The sequence below is a fragment of the Ochotona princeps genome, chromosome 10, assembly GCF_030435755.1.
Source record: "Ochotona princeps isolate mOchPri1 chromosome 10, mOchPri1.hap1, whole genome shotgun sequence".
NCBI classification, from domain to species: Eukaryota; Metazoa; Chordata; class Mammalia; order Lagomorpha; family Ochotonidae; genus Ochotona; species Ochotona princeps.
The window spans coordinates 68,336,441-68,362,976 of record NC_080841.1 but is presented as its reverse complement, the minus strand read 5'-3'; the positions used below and the strand labels follow the sequence as shown (position 1 = coordinate 68,362,976).

General features: G+C 39.9%; 1 protein-coding gene across 4 annotated transcripts in view; it reads right to left on the bottom strand.

Annotated features, from left to right (window-relative positions):
- ZEB1 (zinc finger E-box binding homeobox 1) overlaps positions 1-26,536 on the bottom strand; it is a 175,598-nt gene that overhangs the window by 50,712 nt on the left and 98,350 nt on the right. For 2 of the 4 annotated variants that reach the window (XM_058669566.1, XM_058669567.1), the window contains exons 1-2: positions 19,388-19,599; positions 8,236-8,436 (exon numbers count right to left, since the gene is read on the bottom strand). In XM_058669566.1, the coding sequence (XP_058525549.1) occupies positions 8,236-8,436; positions 19,388-19,463 (277 nt within the window). In that variant the 5' untranslated portion in view covers positions 19,464-19,599. Of the gene's footprint in view, positions 1-8,235; positions 8,437-19,387; positions 19,600-26,536 lie in introns of those variants that run through there. The other 2 variants (XM_058669569.1, XM_058669568.1) reach the window with 2 other exon arrangements.

Here is a 26,536-nt window from a genome sequence, read left to right as displayed (position 1 = left end):
ACACGGGTGCAGGAACCCAAGGCTTTGGGCCATCCTCGACTGCTTTCCCAGGCCACAAGCAGGGAGCTGGATGGGAAGTGGGGCTGCTGGGATTAGAACTGGCGCCCATATGGGATCCCGGTGTGTGTAAGGTGAGGGCTTTAGTCACTAGGCCTCGCTGCCGGGCCCCAGCATTTAAATTTAAAACAAGGTTTACTTATTTGAAAGACAGAGTTACACTGAGAAACAGAGAGGGAAAGAGAAGAGAAAGAGAGATAGAGATATCTTTCATGTGCTAGGTCACTTCTAAATGACTTCAATGGCAGAGACTTGGCCAGGTTCTTCATCTAGTCTCTGTGTGCGTGGCAGAGGCTGAAGATATCCCAAGCTTTCTTCTGCTGCCTTCCTGTGTGCATTAGCAGGAAACGCAGTAAGAAGTGGAGCAGCGCTGAGACTTGAATCAGCACATGCATGGGATGATAGTATTGCAGGTGCAAGTTTAACCCACTTGCCACAAGGCTGAATAAATCAGTATATTTAAAATGTACTACCTCTTGCTGGCTTTCATGGTTTCTCATGAAAAACTGCTGTCACTCAAATTGTTTTTTTTCCCCCTAAAACGCAATGATGTGTCATTTCTTGTTCCCGTTTTCTGTTTTCAAGATTTTTTTTTCTTTAAACATGTGACATTTAGGGCCCAGCAGCGTGGCCAGTGGCTAAACTCCTCGTCTTGAACGCACCGGGATCCCATATGGGTGCTGGTTCTAATCCCAGCAGCTCCACTTCCTATCCAGCTCCCTGCTTGTGGCCTGGGAAAGCAGTCGAGGACGGCCCAAAGACTTGGGTTCCTGCACCTGCGTGGGAGATCTGGAGCAAGTTCCTGGCTCCTGCCTTTGGATCAGCACAGCACCGGCTGTTGTGGTCACTTGGGGAGTGAATCATCGGACGGAAGATCTTCCTCTCTGTCTCTCCTCCTCTCTGAATATCTGACTTTGTAATAAAAATAAACAAATCTTTAAAAAAAAAACAAACATGCCATTTGCCTACTATGTATCCTTGACATGTATTTTTGTGGGTTTATCCTGTTTGGGGTGAGGATTTATGTCTTCTGCCAAACTCTGGAAGTTTGTAGCCATTTTTAAAGATATTTTCAACTCTATTCTCTCTCTCTCTCTCTCTCTCTCTCTCTCTCTCTCTCTTTCAGAGCCCCAATGACATAAAGCATTGCTGGAACTCTGTTCTTTTTTCCCAGTCCATCTTTTTCTTCCTGCTGTTCAGACTGGGTAAATTCTATGGTTTCACCTCCAACTTCACTGTTTCCTTCCTCTCTCCTTCCTTCTACTTGAGCTTGTTTATTGAGCTTAACATTTTTTTAGTCATTTTTTTCAATCCTAATATATACTTCTGTTGCTTCTTTATATTTTTGTTGTCTTGCTGGACTTTCTATTTTGTTTCCAAACCTATTCATAACTGTTTACTGAAGCATTTTTAACATGCTTGCTTTAAAATTCTTTTCAGCTAATTCCAACATCCACGTCATCTCATGGGTGTTATCTGTTGACTGTCTTTTCAAATTCAATTTGCAATTTCCTTGTTACTATTATGTAAGTTTTTTTAAAATTTATTTTAATTTTTAATTGGAAAGGCAGACATACAGAGAGAAGCTGGAGCTGAGCCAATCTGAAACCAGGAGCCAGGAGCTTTTTCTGGGTCCCCCACACAGGTATAGGGTCCCAAGGCTTTGGGCTGTCCTCCACTGCTTTCCCAGGCCACAAGCAGGGAGCTGGATGGGAAGTGGGGCAGCCGGGACATGAGCTAGCATCCACATGGGATCCCGGCACATTCAAGGCGAGGGTATAGCAACTAGGCTACCGTGCTGGGTTGGACAAGTTTGGTGTTTTTTTGTTTTGTTTTTTTTTTTTGAAGAAGAAGACATGGACAGTATTGATTACTGAAGGAGAGAAAAGCATGGCGTGCTATTTCAGTCTTGTGTTGTAGCTGGTCTCTCACTGCTTGGGTAAAGGCAGGCATCTGCCTATCACCAGCAGAAGAAATGAAGTTCAGGATCCTCTTTTCTCAGCTTCTGTTCCCTATACCCAGATACACGGCGCACTCATTACTGCTAAGCAGAGACGAGATCTCACGCTTCCCACAGCCAGCAACCCTGCCTGGGAGGGGCAAAGTGCCTCATACCAGACTGCTTCTCAAGTGGCTCCCTCGGACATGTGGGTGGTTTGTCTCTGCACAGCCTGTGTAGTGGAGCTGACCTACCTCTCCACTGGCCTTCCTCTGACACTAGCTTGGCACTGACAAGGAGAAACATGCTGTCACCATTAGCCATGGGTGAGATGCAAGTTCAGGCTTTTCACTGACCCAGAGGGAGGAAGGGAAGGCTCTTGAACGGATGGAAGGCCCAGCTCCTTGGATGGTCTTGCCTGACATGAGGGAGTGGCGCTAGGTCACCTTAACTGTAGCAAGGCCGGAAGTCTGAGGTTCCCCATACAGTCTGCTGGGTATGATTGAGGAGTGAAGCTACAATTTTACCACGATGTGTGGCTGCAGGGGAGTAGTTATGGTCTAGCTTTGTGTCTTAGGAGGTTTGACCCTTTAACTACAGACAACAGATATTTCTTGAGGTTTTTTGTGTATGTGTGTGCACCTGTTGAGGTTTTTGAGTTGCTGGCTTTGGCAACACCAAGTCTGATCTATGAGAGAGATACAAGTTGAAAGAAAACAGAATCCACTGCCACGTCATAAGTTGGCTCCGCAAGTCCCCAGACTGTCTGCCTATTGTCTTGTCTGCTCCTTTCAGAATCTTCTTGTATTGCTCTAAGGATTCTAGGCATATTCAGCTTTCTTTTTTCTAGAATCAGAAGTCTTAAGAGTTCTTTTTGAAGCAGTTTAACAAAGGACTAAGGACTAAGTGATTAACTTTTCTCAGTACTTCCTAGCTGGCTTATATGGGAAAACCAAAAGATATATTATTTTTTTGTTGGAAAAGTTAAAAATTAGTGTTTAGGTTTTTTTCATAAGGTATGTTCTATATACTTTTTTATTTTATCTTACACATGGGGTAAAGAGAATCTCTTTGCATTCTCTATGTTTAATAAGAACTAAGAAGTTTCAGACAGAGGGAATTTAAAGTTGGCTCATATTTCAGAAGTGTATTTCCAAAGAGCAGACAGAATGTTACATAACCAAGGATGGATGCAGGAGTTTAGGCAATGTAAAGTCCAAATAGTGTCTATAAGGGAGGTTATAAAATGGAAAAGGAAGGGAACTCTTAAAATGCCGAAGAAATGTCAAGATCACCTTCCTGAAATTGGTGGTGTATCAGCAGGAGCTTAGAAATACAAGGAAAAGGTTTTAATGACTTCAGTTATTTGAGGGGAATTTCTGTAGGATCTAATGGCATACGTGGTATCAGTGATAAAAGATACAATTGTCAGTAGACTACCACCCCTTGCTGGAAGAGTTGCTTAGTGGAGCCGAGGGTTCTGTAACCAATCACAACAGGTAAAAGCTGTGGAAGACAGGTGTGCAGTATTCACATATCTGACTCCCTATGTCTAGGAGGCCATGGAACAGCTGACTGGAGATGGGAGAAAGGAGACAGAATAGGAAGAGAATGCCTCAGGCAGAGGAACAGCATACGTCAAGATTTAGAGGAACAACAGGCTATGGCTAAGGGGAGCCATGCAAGTCTGCAGAGTCAGCAGGGAGTAAGACTGTTAAGGTGCCTTTCCTATCTTGCTAGAGTTTGGACTCATATCCAAAGAAAACCAGGAACCCTAGACTTAGTTTTGATTTTTCTCTACCAGAAAGTATGAGGTTCAAAAGTAAAGAGAACCAAAATTTTGAACAGAAAAATCCCTTGTATAAAAAATACTTGGTCTCCCGGCTTCAAAGGTGTTTTTTTATTTTTAACAGGAAAGTTGTGGAAAATAAATAGCTTACGTGATTATGGTCTGTGAGGAACAATGGGGTTGGGCAAATGTCATTTGTGTATTTCACCTCGGACCTCCCTTTGTAAAGTGCAGACCAGAATTATCTAACTGCCACCCTAACAATATTTTTTAGAAAGAATTATAAAGGTTTTTTTGGGTGTGTGTATATTAAACTGTTCACTAAAAACAGAAGTTACTGAGTCTCATATCCACTTTTGATAGTTATTATTAAGTAGTCTAGAAAATTTATAACTGGAGTATATGTGGGTTGCTTTAGAGATTTTACATGATCTATATTATATTTCTTTCTGAGGACATGGATGCATTATACATATATGTAGTTCATATTTGTATTGATGTTCCTGGGCTATCCTGGGCCCTGCTCATCATCAAACTTCTGAAAATGACAGCAGGGGAATGGACATGAGTGACAGAATCACTTCCCTCAAAAAGGTACAAGCAGGACTGATTCACACCTAGATGCTTTCATAATTAGACAACCTCCAGTCTAACCATACAAGGAAACCAAGAAGTTATCTTAAGCTCCTGTTTCTCTCAGTTTGGATTGAACCCTTAATAAGTCCTATTCATTCTATTTTCAAAGTATAACCAAAATATCTCTACTGCTAATATCCTGATTCAAGTCGCCATCCTGTATTTCTGAAATAGCATCCTTACTAGTCCCCTTACTAATTTCCTTCCTCTCTATGGTTTGCTCTTAAAGGCTCAGCCCTTTAACCCTCTGTAAAGAAAATCAAATGGCACTACTTCTGTATTCAAACTCTTCCAGCATCTACTTACCCTTCCAACAGCGAAGAGACTTTTACGTGTTCTGGGGGGTGTGCTGCCTCTCCAACCTCTTTTCTAACATGCTCTCCCTTGCTCTCTCTACTCAGTAGTCTCCTGACTGTCCCTCATATACCAGGTTCAAAATCACAGTGTATGACATAGTCAGCGCACAATCCTGAATTCGAAATAAGGGTACTTCACAACTACATTATTCTTTCCCCAATCCGATAATCTCGGGTTAATTGTGAGAAAATTTTCAGACAAACCAAAAACTGAGGGACACTTCAAAATTATCTTGCCATTATTTTCTAATATTGTCAAGGCCATGAAAAACAAGAAAACACTAAGAAACTGTCCTAGACAAGAGAAAGCTAAGGGGACAAAACAACTATTGGAGTAGTTTGGATTAGATCCTTAAGTAACAAGATTACATTAATGGGAAAACTAGTGGGAGCAAACAAAGTCTGGAGGTTAACTTCAAAAGTTGAGCCCTCTAACCTATTAATGTAATAGATATGTCCATTTGTCTAGGTATTTTCTAATACCATGACTAAAAATTCAGAATGTTTCTGGTGGTCATACACTGTTATTTTGTAGCGTTCATGACATGCAGGCATGAATTTAAATCCAGTGTATTGTTTTGCATTCAACAAACACTTCTGGGTAGCACCCTCTGATGAAGGGGTGATAAAAGTGGTGATGGAGGATATCCTTATCGTGTTTCTGATCATAAAAGGAACGTTGTCAACATTTTATCATTCAATATGATGTCACAATAGATATTACACAGATATGCCTTACTAGATAAACTAACACTATCCATATCTGTTGGTTTTCAGGGTGCCCTTCATGGGTACAGAATTTTACAAAACAACTTTCTGCTTGTTGAGTATTTGATAATCCTCAAATCTGCTGAATACCATGATTGAGGGTCTTCTCTGAAATCAAGAGAATCAAGCTAGTTAGTAAGATTTATTGCTGCTGTTTAGATTCCATGTGCAGACTGCAGGAGTTCATGATGGCCATATACAGGGATACATAGGATACTGTCTATAGGGGCCAGAGAGAATGTAGGGTACTGGGGCAAGCGTCCCCTGGAGGGGGATAGCCATAGGTGAGTCATTCATTCTGTGAGGTTTGTTTGTGGATTTGCTGGTAGAGTCTGCAATCCAAGTAGCAGGATCTGCAGTCAGCTTGCTGGAAAATGAGTGCTGGTGTCTGCATGTTCCTCTTTGCTGCCCTCAGGTAGTTCAGCTATGCTGGTCCCCTCAGGGTTCTGAGTTCAGGGTGCAGGGTGGTGTAGGACTGATATAAACCCCTGGGTGGCATCCACAGGGCTGGGGAGGTCAGGTACTCACTTCTGTGGCTGAGGGAGCTGTCTGGACATTGAACTATGCTACTTTGAATCGGTAGAGGTGATGTGAACTAACTGTTCTTGTCGCATTGCTGATGCTTCTTCCTCCCTTTACCAGGGTGCTAGAAACTCTAAGCAGCTCTGGTCTCCACAGACAGACTACGATCCTTGAATGGCTTACAAAATTGGTGTTTGTTGGGGGACAAGGGCTGGGGTCTCTTTTCTGCCACCTTGTTCACATCACTCCCCCATCTGAGTCCTCTTAGGATTGGTTGCACTTCAGTCTGTAGCATGATAGGGTTCACTAATTCTGAAAATATTTCTGCTGCCATATTCTCTACTCACACAAAATTAGTACATGTTTTAATTCCTTTTTCCTATTTTTCATATTGCATTCTGTGTATCTACCTGACTTTTATTTGATAATTTTCTCTACCTTCCAATTCATTAATTCTGTCTTGGACTGTTTGATTCCTGTTAAAGCTATTAAACTCATCCTGTGAGTTTTAAGTCCTATTATTACATTTTTTTCAGTTGTAAAAGTTCCTTTAGGTTCTAATTAAAAACCTGTTCATTATTGTTTATTCTATCACATTCAGATAATTTCAAAGTTAGCTGTTTTTTTCTCTAATCATGACAGTCATTTTATAATCAATATCATATGGCTCAAGTCTTTATGGGTAAGTTTCTGGTTCTTTTTGTTTCTGATAATTAACATAAACATTGCTGTCTTGTTGAAAAAAAAAAAAAAAACGAAGTATGAGACTTCTACAGTGCTAGGGTGAAGGTGAAATTCTCCCGACATTCTTGTATTTACTTCTGTCTGGTGCCTACAGGTATTTACAGCAGTGCCACTTCCAGTCCATGGTGGTTGGAGATTCAGCTGGCTACCAGCATTGTGAAGGAGGGCATCAGATCACTGGAACACAGCTTGTTGTTACTACCTGTTGCAAGACAATTCTTCCTACAGTTGCTATTTAGGCAGACTCTCAAGTATGGCAAGGATGGTGCTTTGCTTGCACTTCATTCTCTCCATCGAGGCATCATCTACACTAGCTGGAGATCTACCACAGAACTCCTCAGTAGTCTTGGAAGTTGCTTCTCCTCACCAGCCTGAAAATTACATCTGTGCCCTGGGTAGGCAAACATCCTCAGGACAGTCTTCCAGGAACTTCTTTCTGTCACTGTGGGTTCCTGTCTTCACTGAGGTCTTGACATATGGATGTTTTACTATCTAATCACTTCCTTAAAATTGTCAATATTTTTGTGCAATTTTCAATCTAGAATCACTAGTTTTCAATGGGAAAGTGAATAATAACAACATATTTTTGGAAAGAATCTGCATTGCATCTAACATTATAAACATAATTCCTCAAGTTCCATCCATTTTGCTACAAATGACAAGATTTCACTCTTACAGCTGAATGGCAGTCCATTGTGCATATATAACACATTTTCCTTATCCATTAATCAGATGATAGGTACCTTGGTCAATTAAATATTTTGGTTATTGTAAACACTGCTGCTATAAACATAGTAAAGCATGTTTACAGAAAGACCTGAATGGACAGTTCTTCAAAAAAGAGATATAAATGGCTAACAAATACATGAAAAGATGTTAATATCAGAGAGATACAAATCAAGTCACACTGAGCTATCATTTCCTGTCAGAATGGCTTTTATCAAAAAGAGAGTAACAAATTCTGGTAAGGATATGGATAAAGGGGATCTCTGATAGCTGTGGGGATTCTAAATTAGTATAGGCACTGTGGAAAATAGTATGGCCATTTTCTAAAAAACTAGAAACAGAATTGCTGTATGATCTAATAATCCCATTACTGGGTATATATACCCAGAAGACGAACTTGTTGTGTACATTCTTCATGTGGATTCAAGATACAAACTTTAAGATAAGCTTATTTACATCTTTAATGTAGGGAAAGCTTGATCCTGTTTCTGAAAAATCCACTAAAATTTTACAAACAGACAAAACTTGTTCTATTATTTATTCTTCTTCATAATCTATAGTTTAGTAAGTAGACTGATGCTTGATATTAATGAACTCAAATTTACTGTTGCTTTCAAGCTTTCCATCCAATTTATCATTTCAGTATTTTAAAAGAAACAGGATCAAGACAACGCAAATTACAAAAAGCTTCAAGTTACCATCATCCTCCCAGCAGTTCTTAGAACTGCCTTCTCTCTCACCGCGTCCTGGCAGCACCGTCGGGTCTGTTGGCAGCTCATCTTCTGGCACACCACCTTCACAGTCCGCCGCATCTGTAATACTTTCTTCTTCCACAATATGGAGTTTGTCTTCATCATCTGAATCTGAATTTGTTTCCACCACAGTATTGTAATTTGTAACTGTAACACAAGCAAGAAATGAATGATTAAAACTAGTGTAAAAATCAGCTATTGCACCTCAGAAAAAACAGATATTAAACATAGTACTGAAAAGACTGAAACTCAGTATTTCTTGTCAACACACACTGGATGACCAAAATAATAATTCATAATTTTAACTATGCTTATTGAGTACTTGTTTCATATCAAATGCTTTATAAACATTAACCAACTTAATTCTTATAACAGCCTAGTAACAACTCTATAGAACAGAGCTCTGCCATTTAATGCTCATCCTCACATTTTATAGATACAGAAACTAGGACAAAGAGAAGGCAATTTGTCTGCAATCCTACAGCTATCAGTTACTAGCTGGCAAGTACAGGGTTAAGACTGGATCCCCAGCAGTCTAACTCCATAAACTACATCAAACATCATCTCCAACCACCAGGGCTTACTGTACAGAACACTGTGCATGACTCGGCTTCAGGTCTGGACAGCATTACAGCTTAAGCAAATGGCAAACTTTCCTGATAAGATAGCATGACATCATTACATTTACCACAAGCAAAATACTTTCAAATTTTTAGACCCAAGGCATCTCATTCTATTCTCACATGGACATTAAAAACAATGGATCAGATTAGCCAAATTCCTATGTAATAAAGGCATCACTGAAGTAATGTTTAACTCTTCTGAAAAAAAATGCCACTTAGAAGCATAAAAATAAGCAAACGTTCCATAATTTTGACAACTCAATGAAATTTAACAAAACATTCGTTATAAGGTTGTGTAATTATTCTAATGACTCTATAATTCACACAACCATGAGTAATATAGCAAGGTCTGTTGTAATCCATGTTTTCATGTGTCCTTAATTATAATTATTAAACAATTACAATGGGATAAATATTTAAAAGTTAATTGGGTGTGTATTGGTCACTAGAACATATCTTTGAACTAGTTTTTCTTTGCTAAGACTGAGGATGAGAGAACAAAGGAACCATGCCTGGTGTTGTCTAGATAGCTAAGCAATAATCACTGCTACTTATTCTATTACTTCTTTGAGCTTTTCAACCATTCTTAAACAAAGGCAATATCTAAATACTTAAATGATATGCATACACATATTCTGTAAATACACACACATGCATACACAGAGATACACATTTGAGGCCGTGAAGGAAACAACACAAACAACAATGCTGGGAAACAGGGAAAGGTGAAGACAAATAACCTAAACAGCTCCTGTTGGCCTAGGGAACAGGCCTCAAGCAGAGAACCTAGGCTGTCACTGTGACATCTTAGGGGTCCTCAACATCTTATGTCCCATGAAAACTGTCAAGGTTTCTGAGGTCATGAAAACTTTGACATGACTGCTTTCTTGATATCTTCCTAGGAGCTTACAGTTTCGTGTCTTATTTTGCTAAAAAAGCAATCCATGTGTGTTTGTTGTAGATGAAGGCTGGACAATGATCACCAAAATATGGTTTTATAGAAGTAATAGGTACTATTATTTCATGGCACAGTAGGGTGAATGACAGCTCATATTCAAGAATACATATCGTAGGTACAACTAGAAGAGTTCATGTGCTCCAAACATAAAGAAAAGGAAATGGAAACGCTAATTATCATATTTGATGAGGTTACTTTGCTTGCAGGTGTTGAAATATTGCACTGCACCCCCATAAAGTTGTATAACCACACACGTATATACATATGATGTTAAGAAAAAATTAAAAATTTAAGTCAACAAGGTCTATAAAACAAGTGAAGGAACTTTCTCTGCTTGCTCTGAATATAAAACTAATAGCAACATTAATTATTTCAGTGTTGTAGGCAGCTATAACATTTTATATACCTAAACTTATTTTTATAGCACAACTCACTTTAAACACTTATTTCCTTATTTCCTAGATGTGAATTAGCATATGAATGCTTAAAAACAAACACATGCTCACATCACCCCCTTTAATGGCTTAGTTTTTTTGCAGTTTTTAAAATATCTTGGATACATATCCATTCATGAAGTTTTCCCATTTTCTTCTGAATGGTTACACAGCATTACACTCCATTATACAAATATCATGTGATCAATAGTTTATTGATAACATTTTGTTTGTTTCCAGGGATAAGCACTAACAGAAATGTCACAATAAATTTTCGTCTAAATGTATTTTCAGCCATTCTTTTAAGAAACTTTTATAAAGTAGACTGGTAGTGGTAAAACTGTGAAGTCAAAAGGAAAACTTTTTAAAGTAAATGTTGTCAAACTGGTATTCAAATATTCCTAATGTTTCCACAAATAATATCTAGTATGCTCTGTTCAGTATAATAAAGAACAAAAACCCTTTAATATAGTAAAAGGAAAACATGTATCAGGATGGGGACCTGGCAAGTTCTTTGAGCTGAGTCAGCTCTGCTGTGGGGCAAATGATTCTCTGACCATAAATGTTTCATGGCAAATCTTTAACTGGTTATGAGATACAGGTTAGGAGCCTGACATTCTAGCTAAATGGCTAAATTGTCATTTTGCAAGTGCCATAATCCCATGTAGGTGCCAGTTGGTGTTCCAGCTGCTCCACTTCCCTTCCAGCTCCATGCCTGTGGCCTAAGAGAGCAGTGGGGGACAGCCCAAGTCCTTGAGACCCTGCATCTGCATGAAAGACTTGGAGGAAGCACCTGCTTTGGATCAGCTTGGCTCTGGCCATTATGGTAATTTGGGGAATGAACCAGCAGACGGAAGATCTTTGCTTCTGTCTTTCCTTATCCCTGTAGATCTAATCTACCTTTCTAATAAAAATAAATACAAAGAAAAAAAATACAGGTACACACACATATTCAGCCCTATCTAGAATGGAGACTCATGCTGGTTAATGCTGCACAATATTCTTTTTTTTTTTTTTTTTTTTTTTTTTATTGTTAATTATTTTGCATTATGTGACAGTTTCATAGGCTCTGGGAATCCCCCCCTCCCTCCCCCTCCCCTCCCCCCGGTGGATTCCTCCACCTTGATGCAGTATTACAGTTCAAATTCAATCAAGATTCTTTCATTGCAAACATATACCAAGCATAGAGTCCAGCTACTTATTGTCCAGATTGGTTGAACAGTTTCTTGGGGAGACCTTTTCTGGTCTGAAGTTTGAGCTGGCAGAATATCATCACATTCAATTAAGAGTCCCAATATAACATCAACAGCAATTTGCAATGTTATGGAATTGACATGGTTTTGAGTAACCAGTGTATTAAAAAGAAAAAAAAAAAAAAAAAAAAAAAAAAAAAAGGAAAACAAGTCCTAGCCACAACCTATGATTAGCTCATTGACATTTCAATTTAGTTCATATACAGGACCGGCTGCTCTATACCTTAAAATGGCCATAAGGCACCATTCAGCTGTTTCGTGTCCATTTCATCTTAGTATTTAGCCAGTTGTTGTGTTGAAGTAAAATTTTGCTGATCTTGGCAGATTTTAGGATAATCCAGACTGGCTTGTAACTCTAACAAGATATATGTCAACATTTTAGGTGCAGAACATTTTTTTTTTTTTTTTTTTTGGGGGGGGGTGTGCAGGAAAATCCTCAGCACCATGGTGAGGAGTAAAACTAATCTTTGTGACCCACCCAGCGAGGCATGAGCCAATCCATGCCAGCTGTTTCCTGTCAGATTTCAAGTTCTACTTTCTGTTGTTTATTTATTTTAGGTTTTTTTTTTTTTTTTTTAGTTTGTATGATTGTTTGTTTGCTGTGAGGGGTTTTCGAAGCGATCCCGATGGTCATTGCGAGGGAGGGGGGGTCCAGAGGTGGAGCCAGTCTCGGACCAGAGAAAGCTCTCCTCCCTGGTCCCGAAGGACGTTTATTGTTCTTCTGTTTCTGCAGACCACTCAGGGCTTCTGGTTGTCTTTCCGATGACGTTGGTTTCTGCACTGTAGTGTTTGGACTTCTTCCATCCCCTGTGGAAGCTCCGGTTGGGGGTGGGTGACCTCAGAGTACTCGGCCTCCGAGGGCATCCAATTCCCTGTGGCCTCCTTGGCAGTTGGGATATAGTCCTTGTTGCTCATATTAATAGTTTGTGGTGAAGGTCTGGGAGTCTTCATGGTTGGGTTCCAGGCTTTCTGCTTACCACCTGCTCCACCCTGGAGTGCTCCCCTGCTCCACGCACATGACCTCCTGTTAAGAGGTTGTCAGGATCGCACCCGATTCCCCCCTCATGCATTGGTATAGTAGTTTTATTGTTGTTTAGTGCCACTTTGAGTCTGTTATCTATGAATTACCAGATTTGATCTTGATAGGCTATATTGTACTTTTTTCTCACTCTTTTTATGGTCCTGAAAGATTTCCCTGCACTCCCCCCCATTACAGGTTAACATAGCGTATTGAGGGTATAGTAGGTTTTACAGATTTTCGATGTAGATCTTAAGTATTCTGACATTAATTGTTGGTTTATAGATTATATCGCCTTATCTTATTGCATTGGATACAGGTTATAAGAGATTGCACTAATATTACAATATACAGGTACTATTTTCCAAGTTGTTCTCTTTTCATCTCAGATTAAGGCAAACATGTGGTATTTAACCTTTTGGGATTGGTTCATTTCTCTTAGCATGATGGATTCCAGTCGGGCCCATTTGTCCACAAAGAATTGCATTTCGTTTTTCTTAATAGCTGAGTAGTATTCCATAGAGTAGATGAACCATAACTTTCTTAGCCAGTCTTCCACTGATGGGCATTTTGGCTGCTTCCAGGTTTTTGCGATCGTAGATTGTGCTGCTATGAACATAGGTGTGCATGTTGGTTTCTTGAGTAGAAGATGTTTTGGATATATCCCAAGGAGTGCTATTGCTGGATCATATGGTATGTTGATTTTCAGTTGTTTGAGTATTCGCCAAACTGATTCCCATAGAGGCTGTACAAGTCTACACTCCCACCAGCAGTGGAGAAGGGTTCCCTTTTCCCCACATCCTCGCCAGCAAGTGTTGGTGGTATTATGTATGTGTGCCATCCTTACTGGAGTTAGGTGGTACCTCATTGTTGTCTTCATTTGGATTTCCCTTATTGCCAGGGAACTTGAGCATTTTTTCATATGCTTGTTTGCCATTTGGGTTTGTTCTTTTGTGAAGTGTTTGCCCATTTCCCGTGCCCATTTCTTGAGCAGTTTGTTTGTTCTGGTGTTTTGGTTTCTCTGGAGATCTTTGTATATTCTGGAGATTAGCCCTCTATCACCTATGTCGTGTGCGAAGATCTTCTCCCATTCTGTGGGTTGCCTTTTTACTTTATTGATTGTTTCTCTAGCTGTACAGAAGCTTTTTAGTTTGATGAGGTCCCAATTGTTTATTTTGGTCTCGATTTCTACTGCATTTGGAGTCTTTTTTAGGAAGTGAGGGCCTACCCCTAAGTGTTGCAGTGTGTTTCCAACATTTTCTTCCAAAAGTTTGAAGGTTTCTGGATGTAGGTTTAGGTCTTTTATCCATTTAGATTCGATCTTGGTGTATGGTGAGAGATGTGGGTCTATCTTTTTGTTTCTGCAGGCTATTAACCAGTTGTCCCAACAGCATTTATTGAACAGACCTTTCCATTTACTTGGGTTGTTGTCTGTCTTTTTGTCGAAGATTAATTGACTGTATCTGTGTGGGTTTCCATCTGTTGTTTCTATTCTGCTCCACTGATCTTCCTCTCTATCTTTGTGCCAGTACCAGGCTGTTTTGATGACCACTGCCCTATAGTATGTCCATAGATCCGGTACTGTGATTCCCCCTGTTAAGTGCCTGTTCTTCAGAGTGGTTCTGGCTATTCGTGGTTTTTTGTGTTTCCAGATGAATCTGTGTATCATTTTTTCCAGTTCGATGAAGAATGCTGTGGGTAATTTGATTGGGATTGCATTGAATGTATATATTGCTTTTGGTAGTATAGACATTTTGATGATATTAATTTTGCCTATCCAGGAGCATGGGATGTTGTTCCATCTTTCGAGGTCTTGTTCTATTTGATTTTTGAGTGTTTTGTAATTTTCTTCATAAAGGTCATCTACGCTTTTGGTTAAATTTATTCCCAGATATTTCATGCTTTTCTCTGTTATTTTGAATGGTAGCTTGTTGGTTAGATCTTCTTCCATCTTGCGGCCATTTGCATACACCATGGCTGTTGATTTTTGTTCATTTATCTTGTATCCTGCCACTCTGCCAAATTCTCGTATGAGTTCTAGGAGTCTTTGTATTGAGTTTTTTGGTTCTTCTATGTAGAGAATCATGTCGTCTGCGAATAGTGAAAGCTTGACTTCTTCATTTCCAATTTGGATTCCTTTGATTTCTTTGTCTTGTCTTATGGCTTCTGCAAGTACCTCTAGGACTATATTGAATAGCAGTGGTGATAGTGGGCAGCCTTGTCTTGTTCCAGATCTCAGTGGGAAGGGATCCAGTTTTTCTCCATTTAGTATGATGCTGGCATTGGGTTTTTCATATATTGCTTTGATTATGTTGTGGATTGTTCCTTCTATCCCCACCCTGGTTAGGGTTTTTAACATGAAGGGGTGTTGAATTTTGTCGAAGGCTTTTTCTGCATCTATTGATACTATTATATGGTTTTTGTTTTTCAGTTTTTGGATGTGATGTATCACATTTATGGATTTTCTTATGTTGAACCATCCCTGCATTCCCTGGATGAAACCTACTTGGTCTGGGTGGATGATCTGTCTGATGTTTTTTTGTATTCTATTGGCTAGGATTTTGTTGAGAATCTTAGCGTCAACGTTCATCAGGGAGATCGGTCTGTAGTTTTCCTTCTCTGTTAATTCTCTATTCGGTTTGGGGATTAAGGTGATATTGGCTTCATAGAATGAGTTTGGAAGAGTTGCTTCCTTTTCTATTGTTTTGAAGAGCTTGTAAAGGATTGGGGTTAGCTCTGGTTGGAATGTTTTGTAGAATTCTGTGGTAAAACCATCTGGGCCTGGGCTTTTCTTTGTTGGGAGCTCTTTAATCACTGATTCTATCTCTGATTCAGTAATGGGTTTATTCAGGTCTTCTGTTGCTTCTGGGGTGAGTTTTGGTAAGTGGTGGGAGTCTAGGAATCTTTCCATTTCCAAGTGATTATTGAATTTGTTGGCATATAGTTCTTTGTAATAATTTCTAATTATTTCCTTAATGGTAGTAGCGTCTGTTGTTATGTTGCCTTTTTCATCTTTGATACTGCTAATTCTTGCTTTGTCTTGTTTTTTCTTTGTCAATCGGGCCAATGGGGTATCTATTTTGTTTATCCTCTCAAGGAACCAGCTTTTTGATTCATTTATTTTCTGAATGGTTTTTTAAATTTCTTTCTGGTTTAGTTCTTGTCTTGTTTTGATAATTTCTTGTTTCCTCTTGTTTGTGGGGTCTTTCTGCTGTTGCTTTTCCAGTTCCTGGAGGTGTGTCCTTAATTCTTGCATTTGTTGCCTTTCTTGGGCTTTGACGTGCGCGCTTATTGCAATAAACTTACCACGCAACACTGCTTTGGCGGTGTCCCATAAGTTTTGGACTTTTGTATCTGGGTTTTCGTTGATTTCCATAAATTTTTTGATCTCGTCTTTAATTTCTTCTCTAACCCATTGTTCGTTTAATAGCATATTGTTCAGCCTCCAGGAGTTTACATGTTTCCTGGGACATTTTGAGTTGTTGATTTCCAGTTTCACTCCGTGATGGTCTGAGAAGGTACATGGTACGATTCTGATATTTTTGTAATTAGTTAAACTTGCTTTGTGTCCTATTATGTGGTCTATCCTGGAGAAGGTGCCATGCACTGCTGAGAAGAAGGTGTAGTCTGTGGCCTTAGGATGAAATATTCTATAGACGTCTACTAGGTCCAGTTGTTCTATTGTGTGTGTGAGATCTGTGGTTTCTCTGTTGAGCTTTTGCTGCGTTGATCTATCTATTGGTGTTAGTGGGGTGTTCAGGTCTCCCAGAATTATCGTATGTTCATCTATGTCTCCCTTTAAGTCCAAAAGTAGTTGTTTCACGTAGCTGGGTGCATCCGGGCTAGGAGCATAAATGTTAAGAATGGCGATTGGTTCTTGTTGGATCCTCCCTTTCAAGAAGATGTAGCGCCCTTCCCTATCCTTTTTGACATTTGTTACTTTGAAGTCCGTATCATCTGAGAATAGGACTGCCACACCAGCCTTTTTTTCTCGTCCATTGGCATGGAATATTTGTTTCCACCCTTTCACTTTAAGTTTCCTGAAGTTCCTTCTGGTTAGATGTGTTTCTTGCAAGCAGCATATAGTTGGGTCCTGATTTTTAACCCAGTCTGCTAATCGGTGCCTTTTGAGTGATGAATTTAAGCCATTTGTATTGAGGGTTAATATTGAGAAATTATAATTTTGCCGTGACATATGCCTGTGTTTTTGAGGTTGTTGGTAATTGATTGTCGTTTCTGTGGATGGACTTTATTGAGATCTCCCTGATTGCCATCCTTGCTTATGGCTTGCTTCCTTTTTCTCTGGGAGTAGCGCATTTCTAAGGAGATTTTGTAGAGTTGGTTTTGTGTTGGCATATTCTTCTAATTTCTCTTTGCTGTGGAAGTATCTAGTTTCGTTCTCGTATACAAATGAAATCTTTGCTGGGTAGAGTATTCTTGGTTGACAGTTGTTCTCTTTCAGTACTTGAAAGATTTTGTTCCACTCCCTTCTTGCCTGGAGCGTCTGTTCTGAGAAGTCGGCAGTGATTCTGATGGTCCTGCCCCTAAATGTAAGCTTCTCTTTGGTTCGTGCTAACCTTAGGATTCTTTCTTTGTATTCATTGGAGGGTAGCTTGATTACCACGTGTCTTGGGGAGGATCGTTTTGGGTCCACCCTGTGGGGAGTCCTCTGGCCTTCCTGAATTTGGATTGGGTTCATGTTCCAGGTATTTTGGAAGTTCTCCTGCATAATTTCCTCAAGTACTGGTTGTATGCCTGTCTCTCTTTCCACTCCTTCTGGGAGCCCCATTATTCTGATATTTGACTTCTTGATGTTGTCGTTCATCTCTTGGATCGTCTTGGTTGCCTTGTGTAGTTGTGACTCTAGTTGGTTAATAATCTGCCTGTTTTCATTCTGGGAATCTTCCAAGTCGGATATCCTGTCTTCTGCTGCTGTAATTCTGTTGCCTAAGCTCTCAACTTTGTTCTTCAAGTCTAGGATCTCGTTTTTGAGCGATTTTGTTTCTGTGACTATGTGGTTTTTAAAATCTTTGAGCTCGTCCCATCGCTTTTCATTGTCTCTGAAGAGTTTTATAATTATTTTTCTGAACTCCTTATCAGAGACGTCTTCAATTTCTTCATCTGTAATCTCTGCGATTGACCAAGCTTTATGGTGGCTTTTTGGGGCGGAGCAAGCTGTGTCTACGTCACTAACTCTCTTATTTCTTCCCATATTTGTGGCCCAAGGTGTTGTTGGATTCTCACCCTAGTCTAGTGTTTGTTTTTGAGAGACCCAGGCACCAGCTTGCTGAGGGGTCTCCAAGCGCTATCCTGTAGAGATCCGAGCGTGCAGGCGTGGAGTAGCAGGGTGCGGGAATTTTCAAGGCACTTTTGGTGCGTCTCCAGTACACTGGACCACAGGGCGCCACTTCCAAGGCCCAGCAGACTCAAAGCGCACTCTCAGCTTGTCCCCTACACGTATGAGACCACAGGACGTGGGGGAATGAAGGCACTCTGTGTGCGCCCCCTTTGCGCAGGAACACAGGGCACAGAGGATTCTAGGTGCTTTCTCAGTGTGTCCCCAGTGTCAGGGACTGCAGGGCGTGGAGGTTCCAGGCGCTCTTTGGGAACGCCTCCTGCACGCGGGTCCGCAGTGCCCTCCTGGTGTGTTTTCCAAGCACAGGACTGTAGGGCGTGGGTTGTTCCAGATGCTCTCTAGAAGCGCCCACCCCAGCAGCACGGGACCGCCCACCCGAGTGCAGGGGACCGCCCCAGCGCTTGCACAGGACCGCCCAGCCCAGAGGCACACCCGGGTCCGCACAGTCCAGAGGTGTGGGTTCCTGTGGATCAGTACCGCCTAGCTGTGTGCCAGTCTGCAAGGCACGGGGGAGTATTCAGTGTGCCTTCTGCCTTTCTCCTCAGCGCACAGGACCGCTGTGCGTCAACTCCAAGACAGTTTTGGCAGTTTTAAGGCACTTGCCTTGTGTCCCCAGAGGCTGGAGTCGCCCGGGGGGGGGGGGGGGCGGGTGGAGGGGTGGGGAGATGAGTACCAAGGATGTTCAGGGTCTGTGCCTGCCGCTGGAGAGTTAACTCCCGGAGCCTCCGACCCACTGCTGCCCCTACCCAGCTCCCTCAAACCTCAAGTTCTTGCAGTCTGCCTCTGCCTCTGGTGAGGACTTTCGCCGTGGGTGCTGCTCCTGGCGGCTGCGGCGGGTCAGGGTCTGTGGCGGGTATGGCGGCTGCCGGAGGTTTCTGTGGCTGCTGTGTCTCGTGCGGCTGCAGGGGCGGCTCCCAGCGCGGCTCCCGGCGCGGCTCCCGGCGCGGCTCCCGGCGCGGCTCCCGGTGCGGCTCCCGGCGCGGCTCCCGGCGCGGCTCCCGGCGCGGCTCCCAGCGGCTGTGACTCAGCAGGTCTGGAGCGGAACACCGTCTTCCCTGCCTTGTCTCGTTTGTTTTCCTGGTTGCTCTTCCGAATTTTGTGGATTTTTTTGGCTCCACACTGTCCTGGTAACTTCACGCTCCTCTCCCTGCAGGTCTATGCTGCTCCACTTACGCTTTTGTCGCGTTCTATCCCTCTCTGTCTGTGAGCTCCCTCACATCCATCTTCCTATGTCGGCCATCTTGCGAGTCCCCATGCACAATATTCTTAACTTTCAAGTTTACATATTAATAACCTACTTTTTAACTCGCTATACTCATTCAAAGTTGTCACATATATAAGCTGAAATTAGATTATGATTGAAATTAGACTATGACTAGCATTTACTGAGGACCCAGGAAGTCCACACTATCAAAGTTCTGGCTACCACATAAAGATCATCATACTCTAATCATACCTGGGCACAGTGAAACTTCATGCAGAGACAACTGCCATCTTGGGTAGGAAGGTATCAGTGTTTCTAAGCTATCCATGGTCACACTGGTGACATTTTAAACTCTTAATGAAGTAATACTATTGTTTAGTGTTATTATAATCAATTTTGTTAGTTACAGGTTGTTTGGCCAACCCCAGATAGCATATCCAAACACTTAAGTATAGAGCGATTTTACAACTAAAAACATCCTGGAAATCAATCTTTATGACATACAAGGGTTAGGGTGGGTGTGGGGCTGTAATTGTGGCATAGCAACTAGAGCCACAGCCCGCAATGTTGGTATCCTAGATGAGAACTGGTTTGAGTCCCAGCTGCTCCACTTGCTATCTAGTCCCTGCTAATGCACCTGCGAAAACAGCAGAAGACAGTCTACGTATGTGGGCCCCAGCCACCCAGTTTGAGATATGAATGGAGTTCTTGACTCTTTGCTTTGGCCAGGCTCAGAATTGGGCATTGTGGTCATTTGGGCAATGAACTAGCAGATGGAAGACTCATTCCTATTCATTTTCTCTCTCTCTTTATCTCCTTCCCTGTTTTCCTCTCTTCTTCTTCTCTCTCTCCCTCCCTCCCTTGCCAACATTCTGCCTTTCAAACAAATAAACGTTTAGCAAAATATACAAGAATGCTTCAAAAGGTTAATGGCATATGGAATTTAAAGCAAAGTATATTTTGGAGCAAAACACCTTTTAAATCTAGGTACATAAAAGCTGTTCAAGTTCATAGAAAATGTGCATTAGGAAAAAAAGGATTTCAAAAATATGGCACCGGAAGGAACCTATCTTACCATCCCATTTCCCAGGAACCTTCTGAAGCACCCTCATGCATGCTTTAGGCTTCACATGTTTATATTCTTCAGGGTTTTTACCAGGTTTTCTCTCACCTGGGCTGCCAGGGGTTCTCCTGCCTCATAGCCCAAAGTGCTCCTCAAGACTACTTTTCAGGAACTCAGATATAACTCATTTTCTCATTGCCCAGCATAAGCTGCCATTGTAAGGCAAATAATCAACATGCAGCCTACATATATTTTATAGCTATCACGTCAGCTTTCCAGAAAGCATTTTGGTGTGTGACATGAAACTACAAAAGTATGTGAACAGCAATATTTTATTAGTAAAAATTGAAAAAAAAATCAATAACAATTTCCTAAAGTTTTTCACTGTTTTTTTTTTTTTTTTTTTTTTGCTTCAGTCACTTAGCTGAGGGAAAAAGTAGTAAAACCTGTATTAATGTTTGTAACTGCCATAATATGGAAATTTCCTTGTGTTTCTGGATCTTTGCTTTTGCTTATGGATCAACAGAAGTACATATTTTTTAAAGATCTCCATCTCTTAGAGAAGAAACTAATATAGCCTTTAAATTCTAGCAGCCCATGACAATGTCAGTTACCTTGGCCCATTTCCATATCTCTACGGTATTTGTCTAAAAACCATGAGAAAATATAGTTTATCTAAAGTCTGAGGTATTTTTTTAATGATCATGGGTGAACAATTATTGTTGAGCTTTTAATTATATCAGTGAAATAGCAAGGAAGAAGGATTAAAGAAGCTATATAGGTAAAAAAAAATGTTAAAGTACAAGTTATACTATGCAATTTTAGTATCGATTTTAATAGAAATGGGAGGGCCCAGTGTAGCAGCCTAGTGGCTACATTCCTTGCCTTGTATGTACTGGAATCCCATATTGGCACTGGTGTGTGTCCCACCTGCACCACTTTCCATACAGTTCCCTGCATGTGGCCTGGGAAAGCAGTCAATGATGGCCCAAAGCCTTGGGACCCTGTACCCAAGTGGAAGACCCAGAAGTTGCTGGCTCCTAGCTTCGGATCAGCCACTTGGGGAGAGAACCAGCGGATGGAAGATCTTTTTCTCTGTCTTTATAATAATAAAAAAATAGATCTTTTAAAAAATAGAAATGGGAATACATTGAGTGGGTTCTTACTGTCATCTCAGTGTTATCAGGTGCATACTGACTTCTTGGTGGTAGTTTTTTGGGGGGGATTATTTGCCAATATTTAATGAAATGTAAGTATACCCAGGGCATAGATAGTTGTGATTTAAAAAACGTACTGTGATTAGGTTAGTGCAGTATGCATCTCTACTCCCAAATGAAAGGAAGACTCCTAATAAAACTGTCACATACACCTTGACAATTCGATGCTAGATTTTCTACCATTGCCTGTACCCACAATGCCATGATACGCTTAAATAGTAGAATGTTAAATCTGTAACCGTTCCTAAGGCACTATACTACTGTAATATGGGGGAAGAATTTAGGAGGGAAAAATGGGAGAGGGGATGATGAAGGGAGGAGAAAATCCCTATATCTACAAAACTTGATCATGGAAAATAACAAGGAAACTTAAAAAAGAAGTATTGTCATCATCATTACCATTTTCCTGAATCTTTACGGTGAATCCTAAGAAGTGCGTACTATTATATCTGCAGAAGTACAGAGAAACCTATCTGTGGTTATACAGTTATTAAATTGTAAGCTGGAATCCAAGTATAGAACTGAACTCACAACCCACACTTTTTATTATGTATGAAGGGTATTGAGAAATGGTTACATTAATGATATTGTTAAATTTTTGTGTCTAGTTTAGTCTGGGCTCTGGCACTCCATACTTAACTTACCACTTTCTTCAAGTGGTAAGTTTTCAGGACATTTTTCAAACAACTGTAGAATTTTAACTCTTAGACTCTCACGATGAAACAACAGTGTACTATAGAATTGTCACTATAGTAAATTAAACTTTGAGATGTTCATATATTATTTTCCACATTTGACTGCAAGAAGTATCATATTAATTATACTAAGGTCTCATGTGAGTACCTGAATTATTTCTTAGGTAATGTATAAACATAATAAAATAATTTGACAAATAAGGTTCAAGAAATCAATAGTTTCAAATTCAGTTGTTAAATGATTAATGAATACAGAATGTCACTATGTTGGCTCACTGCAAATTTAAGTGACACAACAGGTGAAAGCTGGGTGAAAGAAGAACGGGAGAAGTCGCTGTGAGGAGGCCCTCAGTCCAGCTGCGATGGAAGCCACAGGGCATGGCCAGGCTTCTGTATCTTCAGGCACATGAAGGCTTTTCAGGATGGGGATGTATCTGCAGCATGCCACTGACATGTGCTCAACTACGGGCGTCTTGTGCCCCTATGGAACACACGCTCACTCCCCAAATGTCAGTGTACTGGCATAATAGTAGAAATATCCAGAAATGCACACACGTACTTTCAGTTGTGTCTCTGAGCAACGGTTTTCAAATTTGTTAAGCAGCATCACATTTTTCCATGTTGACATTATGTTGAAAGTAACACAAATATAGCTCGTAACTACTCTATAAGTTTAGTAGGGACAAAATAATCTCTCTCTCTACACACAGGACCGTGATACATACTATATGTGTGTGCATATATAAAAATCCTGAATAGACTCACTAACACCTTGCCCTCTGCACTGTACAGAATTACTTGCTGAACTGAATACAGCTTTATCCTTCTTTTCTTTCTCAGTGAAGATATAAGCATTTAAGAATTGCAGCTAATTCAGGAAAATGAAAACAAAATCTGCAAACAGATCCCATAAAAAACTTAAAATAGAAAGGAGAGGTCATCTGAAAATTCACTGGGTCAGAGTGAACTTCTAGGTACATTACTCCAGCACAGAGGAGTTTATGCTGTCCGCAAGTCATATACTCAGCCTATGATGTAGATATGTGTAATCTGTTTTTAATATGACAGATAACATGAATTTACAATCTCTAAATAATAGATGTGGCATATAATATATGCATTCAATGTAAGAGATGAGTGGTATAATAATGCTACATGTGTATTAACTAATTTCAATTTAACTTCTTTTAAAATCAGCAATTACCATGGCTCTAGGATACCCAAATGCTATGAATGTACTAGGTTTCAATAAATGGTAATGGTTTAGCAAATTGAGGGGGGGGATTGTAATCCCTCTCCTTGTAAAATTTGTCTTAGAGCACCCATTAAAACTGAACAACAATCATAAAATCTTTCGGTGTTTTCAAAGTAATTTTTAAAGCAGAATGATGGTGAACTTTATTCCTGCCAAAGGACTGGTAGCTGTTAATGTCTTCAGCCACGAACTGTTAATAGAATGAAAACGGAGAGGCCAGGGCAGGAAATACGGCTGCCACTGCCACGGAGCCCAAGTTCCAAATGCTTGCTTTCCTGTCTCTCTGTGCATGGGATTTACTAAGGACTCGCAGGACTATGTCTTGGGCATTTCTCCTAACCTCTCATCAATGTGCCCCAGCAAGAGTAAGAGTCCTCCTCCTTTCCTTCCTGTCTTACCCAAACTCCCATTCTTCCGTGGGCTAATTTCAGCTGGCTTTAGTACAACTCACAGAAATGGAAACAGTTAAAAGAGCCAAGTCCTTACTAGATTAAACATGATTCACCCTCAGAAATGTGTGACTCTTCTCTGTGTTTTTGGACTAAAACAACTTACAGAGTTATCAATGATTAGTGTTTCTTTCACAGGCAAAATATGTTTTATAAACTGATGCTTTGCAATTTATCTGGAATATTACTTAGGAAGCATGATAGAAACAAAAGTTTATGAGTACAGAATTAAAAATACAAAAGCAGAAACTACTGAGTCAGAAAGTAGAGGCAGCATGTATAATTAATTACCAGCATACTTAGTTCTGGAGAAAACTAAGAAGTGCAAACATTTAATACTAAAATATACATGGTATTAAAGTAATTACAAACATATTAAAATTGAGACACTTTATTTTTCACAAATCTAGGCAAATAGTACAGATCTAGATGAAAATTGATCCTGGGGAAATGTAAATGAACTTTCAAAGTTAGAGAAGGAACAGTAAAGTGTCAGACAGACAAATCATGGAATCCATCTTGGAAGTTGTGAAACAGTTCAACCATTCAAGAACTGCCAGATGTTTTCCTGGGTGAATTTCTTCAGATCCTCAAAGGACTGAAGATTCTGATACTTTTGAAGAGATTAGAATACAAAGAATCAAGATTCCTTCTGCGAAGTTAGTATAATATTGATCAACTAAGATCTGAGAAAAAGCACACACTGCCAGGGCCCCACACGCCAGCTCAGTCTATTCATCACTGATGCAAAAGTCTTAAACAAGATAGTAAATATATGGGGACTGGTGTTCGGCATAACCCACATCTCTCATTGGATCATCTGGTTTGAATACCATCTCCTCCCTTCTGATCCCAGCTTCTTGCTAATATACATCCTAAGAGGCAAAAGTGATACTGAAGTGCTCGGGCCCTTGCCATCTCCATGACAGATCAGATCTGGATAGAATTGCCAGCTCCTGGTTTCAAGTCCAGCCCTGGAAGGTATCTGGGGAATGAGCCAACAGATGGAAGGCTGTTGTCCTATGTGTGCCTCTCTCTGCATTTTGAATAAAAATTAAGTTCAAAAATTAAAAATATTAAATACATGAAAATAAAGCAACTATTATTCACCATGAGGACATGTATGAAAGAATTGATTATAACAATATAGTAAATGATAAATAATTAATTCTATAGACAGAGACATTTGAAAAAAATCTCACCATTCCTTGCTGACACCTATATTTTCACAAAAGCAAAGTCAGTATGATGGTAAATTATTATCTATTGGAGTTTCTGTAAGTTAAAGACACTATCATCACTGCTATGCAATGTTCTAAATAAGCTGATTATAAAAAAGAAAAAGTTAAATATTGGAAAGATGAGAGAAAAAGTTATTTGCAGATGGTACTATAACATTCTGGAAAATTCAGTAAAAATCAATGGACAAATAAAGATGGAGTTTTGGATTCTAAATCTAGATGACTCAGACTAAGGGATTCTAAAGTTTACACAGAGAAAACAGCCTAGACTCTGACTGCTCAGTTAAAGTCAGCTTTTCTACTGCAGTGCCGCCTTCTCCTCGTCACGTGACTTACTCTCAGGTCTCTGACTCCCTGGCTGTCAGACAGGACTAAAATAATAATAACAATAATAATAATGATAATAATAATAATAATATCCCTAATATGGATGTCATTATGGGGAAAATAATTCTATATACAAAACTGCCAAGGTGCTCAATACATCTTGCTGATATAATCTGGGAAAATAAAAATGCAAATATTAGGAAGATTTGGAAAAGGAACAGCAATGGTGGTGGTAGGAAAGCAAGGACTATTCCATGTCAGACAATAGGACACAACTCAAAGCCACTGAAACAGAGGCAGATATATGCTGTTACAGAAGCAGGCAGGCAATCAATGCGTCTGAACATCTTTCAGAAATAGATCTCCATACAATGGTCTTGTAAAACAGCAGTGGAAAGATGAATTATTTAGCAAAAATGAATGTGAAAATATAAATCCAGATTCCCAGCTCACAACTCTCACCAAACATGAGTGAAAGATTTTAACTTTTCACTAATGAATTAGAAGAATAATTACTGAAAGAATAACTTTCATTAAAGTATTAGGAGAAACACAGGCAAATTTTGGAATAAAAAGACTACCATAAGTATAACATAAAATCCATAACTATATACAGAAAAAATTCCAGATTAAAAGGAAAATGTCATGCTATGGTAAACATATGTGACTAATGGCTAATTCCCATGTTTCCAAGAGAGTTCTTATATACCCATGAAGGAAAATAAGAACCATATCCTAAGAATATGAGAACACTTCAAAAAGTTCATGGAAAGTTGAATCAAAAGGAAGTTACAGAGAAGTTGCCAAAATAGCTTGATCCTGTTGTCACAGGAAAGTTGGTATATCCAACACTGTATACATCTTCAAGTTACTGAATATAAACAGAAAACATCTAGAAGAGCATATAGATGAGGAAATACAGTAAAGAAAGAGTAACTCAATTTTTTTATACTTCATGTCTTCTATACTATTTGAAAATTTGAAAGGTAAATCATAAAGATTCAAAGAAGATGTGAAATAATATCTAACAACTAAATGCTGCCAGTGGAAAACTTCAAAAAAAACTTAATTGGAACCAGGGAAAGCATTTTCTTCTCCAATATTTTTATGCTACTTGACTTTTGATTATAGTGGCATGGAGGTATAATTAATCA